The sequence below is a fragment of the Belonocnema kinseyi genome, chromosome 8 (assembly GCF_010883055.1).
Source record: "Belonocnema kinseyi isolate 2016_QV_RU_SX_M_011 chromosome 8, B_treatae_v1, whole genome shotgun sequence".
Lineage (NCBI taxonomy): Eukaryota > Metazoa > Arthropoda > Insecta > Hymenoptera > Cynipidae > Belonocnema > Belonocnema kinseyi.
The window spans coordinates 23,639,918-23,648,160 of NC_046664.1; the positions used below are offsets into that span (position 1 = coordinate 23,639,918).

General features: G+C 27.0%; 1 protein-coding gene across 1 annotated transcript; it reads right to left on the reverse strand.

The window, feature by feature from the left end:
- Positions 1-2,290: 2,290 nt before the first annotated feature.
- LOC117178784 lies at positions 2,291-6,330 on the reverse strand. The gene is made up of 2 exons (XM_033370258.1): positions 6,070-6,330; positions 2,291-2,862 (listed from the first exon to the last, which is right to left on the reverse strand). The coding sequence occupies exons 1-2, from the start codon at positions 6,197-6,199 to the stop codon at positions 2,621-2,623; spliced, it is 372 nt and encodes a 123-aa protein (XP_033226149.1). The 5' UTR covers positions 6,200-6,330; the 3' UTR covers positions 2,291-2,620.
- Between the last annotated feature and the right edge of the window lie 1,913 nt (positions 6,331-8,243).

Consider the following 8,243-nt stretch of genomic DNA (forward strand, 5'->3'; position numbering starts at 1 on the left):
AAAAAGGTTTTCTCTAAGCACTTAAAAGCTGTTGCTCTTGGTGGTTCGGAACCCACCTTAAACTGTAACTTTTAACTTAACTCCAAATTCTGAGTGGACATTTATTACAGCTGTAAATAGTTAAAATAATATGCAATTACTCACAATTAGGATTGCATTACGTCCGAATATATACGATGAATATTATACTTACATTTCCGGATCATTTGGTAGCCGAAAAAACAAATATTCCTTGTCGCCTCTGGAGTTGCGTTGGCAGCATCCCACGCAACAATACAAGACCATTTTTGTTTAAAACTTCATAAAAAACACACGGTGTTATTGTTTTTGTTTTCATTCCCACTGTCCAAACAAAGCGTTAACACGTTAGCCATGCACTATATGTATATACAAATCGGACTCGCAGGACAAATTCACCATAATAGTATTGCAACCCAGTCACAGAGGCGCTACTGTCGCGTATACGCTCAGCTTCCACCCTGTATAATACTCTCTGCCTTAGACGTTGGCAGAGGGCGCGGTTGCCATAGAAACGGCGAAAAGCTGAAGAGGACAGCACCTCGATGCAGGAAAAAATTTAGTTATACTATATATACATATCGTTCTGCCAATAAACCGATATATCGGATTTAGAGGTGTTTAGAAATAAGGAAAAATATTTAGAATAAAACTTATTTTACCAAGAAATATGAATTTTTAATAAAATATTTGAATTTTCAACTAAAACAGGTAACTTTAAAATATAAACTCGAATAGTTAAATTTTTGGTTACAACAATTAACATTTTTAACCAAAACAAAATTGGTAAACACATTATATTTGGATACGTTTTCAAGCAAAAACTAAACTTTACATTAAAATGGTGAATCTTCAATAAAAATTCCTTTTAACCAAATAGGTAAGTTTCCAAAAAAGAACAATATTTTTCATAAAAAAAGACGATTTTTAAACAAAATATATTAATTTTTAACTAAAAATGTTCAACCCATTTTCAACCGATAATGACGATTTTTCGACGAAAAAGTTCAATTTCAAACTTGAAAATATAGATTTAAAAAAATTGTCTACTAAATCTTTAAGAAAAAAAGTGAATTTGAACTAAAATTTTCAATTCTTTCTACAAAAAAAATCAATTCGTAACAAATTGGTTGAAATTCTAACCAAAAAGATTAACTTTTTACCAAAAAAGACAAATCTTTAACTAAATGTAGACATTTTATACAGAAAGATCAATTTTCTACAAAAAAAAATATTTTCAATGAAAATGATAAATCTTTAACCCAAATACCAAATTCTTAGCCGAATAGTTGAATTTCTAACCATAAAGATGAATTTTCAACAAAGAAGATTTTTTTGATCTAAAAGGCAAATTTTCAACAAAATAAAGTAATTTTCAGTCACAGAAAGAAATTTAAATAAAAATGATTAATCTTTCGCCGAATAAAAATGTATTTCAAAAACGAACATTCATTTCCTAAAAAAATTAACTTTTGACAAAATACATTAATTTTCAATCAAGTGGTTAACTTTGTATCTAAGAAAGACAACTTTTAAACCAACGGCCGAATAGACTAAGAAGATTAATTTTCTATTCAAAAATAAGAATTTTCAAGAAAAAAGGTTAAGTTTCAACCAGAAACATTTATTTTCTATAAAATACGCGATTTTTTAATTAAATAGTTGAATTTCCAACTAAAAAAATTCATTTTCAACAAAGATGGAACCTGTTAATTTTTAGTTTTGGAAATTATTTTCAAACATCAAAGAATTTGCAATAAAATAGTTCAGTTTTGAACAAACGAATAATAGTTATTATTCAAAAAATGTATTTTACGGGAATGGTTAAATTTTGAACAAAAGAATTAAATTTTTAATTAAGAATATTAATGTTTCACAAAAGAATGCATTTTCCACTAAATACGTGAATGAGTGTTCAACAAAATAAATCAATTAATTAATTACATTATTTTTTTACCAAATAATTAAACTTTCAACTATAAAAAACATAACTACGAATTTTTGCGGACTTTTCTTAAAAATCTTCAATTGAAAAAATTGTTTTTTAACAAAAAAAAAAAATTTAACAAAATAGTTAAATTTTCATAACAAGATTAATTTTCTTGAAAAAAACGTATTTTAATAAAAATACCTGAAATTTCAACAAAAAAACTTAGCTTTAAGCACCAAATGGAATAGTTTTTTCTTAGTATTTCTATTTTCATATATTTTATCAAGTTTTGACAAGTTTATATATTATGTAATCTTCTTTCTCATTTTATTTTTCAAAATTAAAAATTTATTGCAAAATTTGATTTAAAAATCGCGCGCTTTCTATCACTTTTGGTTTCGGTTTAATCGTGACCAATAAAAACAGTGAGAAGTTGTGACAGAACTCTACCTAGAGGATCTCTAGGCTTATAATATTTTTTCTTGTATCTGTGGAGCGCTCGTATCTTTCTAGCTCGTATCTTTGGAGTTCGAGTGTAGTGGAAAAGTGATTGTGCAAAACAGTGAAGTTGAGGTAGAAAAGAAGGAAACAGAAGTCGCTTAGATAATTTGTAATTAGGTAATTTGTAAGTAATGGAAAGTACGTAAGTGGAAATTGTTTATTAGGTCATTGTCATCTGTTTGATTGATGTGCAATTCTGGATGGCGACATTAATGAAAATGGAAAAGGTTGATCGCCGCATTCTTGGTCAGACTTTGTAGCTGTTCCTTCGCCCATCTCTTCCAGAGCCTGGCGCATTTTCAACAGAATTTCCGGTGGTGATCTCCGCCTTGTGCACGGTGTATCCGGTCTGTGCTGGAAGTCGTCCCGTCGAAGCGGTACCGGTGTTGCAAACGTTTGTGGCTGGAAATGCACTGCAGACATTGCAAAATTACTATAATTATTTATATTCGTGTATGATAGGCTTGTCTATCGTAGGTAGCTCGACCATTAATCGATTGCTTATGTTATTAACTTACAGAGGCCAAATTATTTATTTATAATTTAATAGCAGATACTGCACACGCGTGAAGCGCGCGTTCATCTAGCTGGGTCATTATCTTCTAAAATTAGAAATATAAAAATATGCTCGCCTGCTCGTCTTATGTAATTTTTTTTGTCTTGAATAATAAATTTTCAATAAAATAAATGAATTTTTAAATAAAAAATATTGTCTTTAAATTTTTTCGTTGGATTCCTGGTTTTATTTTCAGGAATTTTATAGATAAACTTGATTATTGGACGGTAAATAGAATTTTAAATTTGATTTAAATCAAATTTAAATTTCTGAAATTTCAAAAGATGAATTTTTTTACCGTGTAAGACGATTTTTAAACTAAATAGTTCAATTTCGAAACAAAGAAGATTTTAAATTAAATAGTTAAACTTTGAAGCTAAAAGGAGCCATTTTTAAGAAAATAGTTTAATTTTTAATCTAAAAAGATGATTTTTCATACAAATTGTTCAATTTCAAATTTAAAAAAAAAATTGAAACAAAAAACTGGAATTTTTAAACTCTTCAATCTTTAAGCCAAAAATATTAATTTTTCATGAGACTGTCGAACTTTGATGCGAGAAAGATTATTTTTTAACGAAGATCTTTTATATAAAATAATATATAAATTTTCAATTCAAAAGGACTAATTTTCTATCTACATAGAGCAATTTTTAACAAAAGAGTTAATTTAAAGAAAACGTTCAACAAAAATGTTGAATATCCAACCAAAAAAGATTAATTCCTAAGCAAGAAGGACGCATTTTTCATTTAAAAACAAAAGAATGTTTAATAAAGTTTAACCAAATTTTTAACCAAAACAAGATTTTTTTAAACAGAGAAAAAATATGTAAAACGTACTATTGAATTTCCAAGCTAAAAAACAAGAATTCTTTACAAATTAGTTAAATTGACTACCTCAAATATAAATTTCAAAGAATGAATTAATTTGCAACTAAATAGTTACATTTTGCATTAAAAACCTTAGAACGTGGAACCCCCCAAAAAATATTGCTTTTAAGCAGCTTCATTTTCAAACCGAAAACGTAAATTATCAAAAAAATTGTGGATTCTCAAGCAAATAGTTGAATTTTAATCTAAAAACAATTAGTTTTAATTTATAAATTCAATTTTTTACTTTGCAGTACCAAAAATTGATTTTCAAGCCGAAAAATAATGAAAAAAAGTGTTAAATTTTTTAACGAAAGGATGGGTCTTCAACTAATAAAATGTTTTTGTTTGAAAATTCGCCTTTTTTGTTATAAAATAATCTTCTTGTTTAAAAATTTGTCTATTTGTTTGAACATGAATTTTTTTGTTGATAAATCATATTTCGAGGTTGAAAATTCAAAATTTTGTGAAAATTTCGTATTTTGGCCTAAAACTTGAATAACTTCTTTGAATTTTTTTTTCTTTTCTGAACCTTTTCTCAAAATTTGTCCTCATGTTCTGCAAATTTCTTTGCTCTGATAGAAGTTTCTACTTTTTCAGTTTTTTGGTTAAAAATTTAACTATTTCGTTAATAATTAATTCTTTTAGTTAAAGATTCTCTTAGGTCGAAAATTTAAATATTTTGAAAAAACTTTGTCTTTTTATGATTAACAATTAATCTTTTTTTAAATTTTTTCTGAAAATTTATGTATTTTGTTTGTATAGGCGTTGGTTGAGAATCTAATTATTGAAAATTCAAAAACTTTGTTCAAAGGTCTTTCTTTTGTTAAAAGTAAACTATTTTCTTCAAAATTGATAGATTCAAATTGAAAACTCATTTTTCTATTTAAAAATTGAACTATTATACTTTTGGATAAATATACATTTTTGTGTAAATTTTTGTTTTCTTTAGTTGAATATTTAAGAATTTTGTTAAAAATTGAACAATTTCATGAACAAGTCATTCTCTTTGGTTGAAAATTCGCTTCTTTGGATAGAAAAATCAACAATTTAGATAAAAATTCAAATATCGGGTTATTAAGAAATTTTTAAAATTAATTTATAAAAAATATTTTACTACTAAATCCGAATATCTGGACGTAGACAACCTTCGTATTTAACTATTCTCTATATCTCTTTCAGTAGAAATTTAATCTTTTTTATTCAAAATCATGTTTTTAAGCTGTAAAAGCTGCTATTAACTTTTTCATTTTTGCTTAAAAATTGATATTTTTCTAATAAAATTAAAATAGTTTTTATTAAAAATGATGTGTTTTAGTTAAAAATTCAAGTCTTTTGTTAAAAATTCTTTTTTTTTTCTTGAAAATATGTCTCCTTTGACCAATAATGAAACTACTTTGGTATAAAATTTAATTATTTGGTTAAAAACTCAACTTTTCGTTAAAATTCGTCATTATTGCTTAAAATTTCAAGCGTTTTTTTCAAAAATTAAACTATTTTGCTAAAAAATCAACTATTGGATTAAATTATTAAATAAAATAAAATTGAATTTAATGAATTATTAATGACATAATCAAGAAAATTAAATTAAATCAGATTTTTCTAGAAATTTCAACTTTTGTAATCAAAATGAACTTTTTTGTTGAGAATTGACGGTTTCTGATTACAAATTCAACAATTTTATAAAATCGAAAACTCTTTTATTAAAAATTAAATCTTTCTTAAAAATTATATTTTTTTCAAATCACTTATATTTCGTTCCATTAAAACAATTTTTTATTTCAAATAAAAATCTTTTCTAGTTGAAATATGAAAACCTAAAATTTATAAAAATTGATTGTCATAGTTGGAAATTCATATCTTCCGATGAAAATTCAACTATTGTTTAAAATTCATCTCTTCTGATGGAAAATAAAAATTATTTGTTGAAAATTTATATTTTTATTGTTATTGTAACTCTTTTTTTATAAATTCACCAATTTTTTTGCAAATCTAATATTTTACCTTAAAATGATAGGAATTTTAAGAGTTTTAAATTTGCTGAAAAATAGAACACTCATTGATTGTATTTAAAAGAATTTATTCCCCTATTTTTCGGAAAAATCTTATTTCCTCTGTTTTTATACCAATTTTTATTTCTATTTGTCTCTCCTATTGTAAAGGTAAATCCAAAAAAATTCAAAAAATATAAAATTACCAGGAACATCATTTTCTTCATATTCTGATATTTCATCCAAGTCTAATTCGTCAACGTCGACGTTACGTCGGACACACTGGAGTACCAAATGGAAGCAATCGAGTATCAGTTTTCTTGATGAGCTCCACATAATAAAATCCAAACATTTTGATGTTGTTTTCCTAATACCTTTTGTATATTCATGACATGTTTTTTAAATTATTAAGTTATAAAGTAAAAAGTAATATTTAGCCAGACATGGTTGGTTATGTTGAGTATCGAGTCAGCTGAAGTGAGACCAATTAAAACTACCTGAACATTGCCACTACTTTACGTAAACGATATTCCAAATGAAAAAAATATATTACGAAAATTTAGATTTTTAATTTATTCATGCGCGCGTTTATTTTTTTGATTTAAGGGGAAAAAATAATTTTTGATATAAATTAAAAGTTTGTAATGACTGCTCGCTGTTTAGGTTTATTTATTTACTTTTAGGATTCTATAAATATAATGTGAATTACTCGTTCAGAATAAATAAATAAATTTCATTTTTTTACTCGTAAAAAAAAAATGTTACATACAATCTTATAAATTAGTTACAATAAGTAAAAGTGCTTTCTGTAGATAAAGCATAGGAAAGTTTCAGAAAATCTATTGAATATTATAAAGTGTTAAACGAAAAATAATCATACATACTTTTTTAAAATAAAATAATGTTAAAAAATCGTCATACAATTATGACTTTCTTTTAAAAATATGAAAATGTAATAAAAGTTTAATTTGAAATTACTTTAAACTCTAGGATTTCATTAAACAATTTTACGAGATTTGGGTACAAATAGTTTTGAATTTTTCTAAAGCTATCTTTGAAAAAAACCTGAAGAATACTTCAAATTGAGAAATCAAAATTAAATAATATTCCCGGTTTAAGAAATCGATCCCTAAAATTTAAAGGACGATTATCAGTAGGTTGCATATGTGCTAGAGGATGCTACTTTTTCGGTATCTTATGGGAAAGTTCAATTCTTATAGGCAAATCATTGATTACGAATAATAATGTTCCAAAAATATTTTCGTGGGTAAATGAAACAGAATTTGCTTGCATTAATTTTAGAAAAAGACTGGCTGCAGCATTGCCAAAAGATTGAAGCCTGGAAAACCATAATTTATTCAGTTATTATCATTATTTGTACACCGAAAAAAATACGTAACTATATTAGTTCCATAATACCTTGAACTAATACGCTTCGCATAAATTAGAACTCAGTAGATAAAAAAGTCGAACTGGATCTCTTCATTTAATTTGTAATTTTATCGGTTTGAGTATCGAAACGATGCTATAGCAATACCGAATTACATCGATTAAGTAATTATTGAAATAGAGCAGTTCTTCATGTAGAACTCGCAACGTTCATAAGTTGAATTTCAGCTGTTCTAAAGCATCGAAACAGATATTGTTCCACTTTTGAGTCGAGTACGTAATGAAATTTGAATCACAGTGCATCGATATAGATATACTCGCTATGCGTTTCTCCGTTCGACTCTGCTGGTTTGAATGACGACGAACAGCGAGGATCCAACGAATCTGCAACTTAGGAGCTTCACATGAGCATTGCACTAAGGTGAAGCGCCGGACAATATGTGTTGGGAAAAATGAAAGAATAATGATTTAAATATCAAATCTCGCGTGCTCTCAAATTTAAAAGTTACAGATTCGTTTGATCCTCGCTGTTCGTCGTCATTCGATAGAGCAGAGTCGAACGGAGCGAAGCATAGCATTCAACTTATGAACGATGCGAGTTTTACATGAAGAACTGCCCCATTCCAATACTTATTTAATCGATTTAATTCGGTAGTGCTATAGCGTCAGTTCTATACTCAAATCGATAAAATTACAAATTAAATGAAGAGATCCAGTTCCACTTTCTTAACTTCTGAGTTGTAAGTAGTGCGAAACGTGCTAGGACAAGGTATTACTGAACTAATATAGTTACATATTTTTTTCGGTGTACTCACAAGTTACTAGTTATATTTCCGGATAGTTTCGAATCATAAAGATTTTTTCAATTATTGACTCGACGGATTGTAAATGGCATGCTGTACTATAAAATTATTCCTGATTGGGCGAAGGCGGCCTACTGGAATTTCCCCCACTTCGTATGAGGTCAATGGTGTTATCGTGCCGTTTTGCA

Excerpts from the sequence above, each read along its gene's own strand:
- LOC117178784 (XM_033370258.1), bottom strand. The coding sequence starts at position 6,199 with ATGTGGAGCTCATCAAGAAAACTGATACTCGATTGCTTCCATTTGGTA. Across the intron at positions 2,863-6,069 it reads TGAAGAAAATGATGTTCCTG|TGCATTTCCAGCCACAAACG; the intron begins GTAATTTTATAT and ends CAATGTCTGCAG.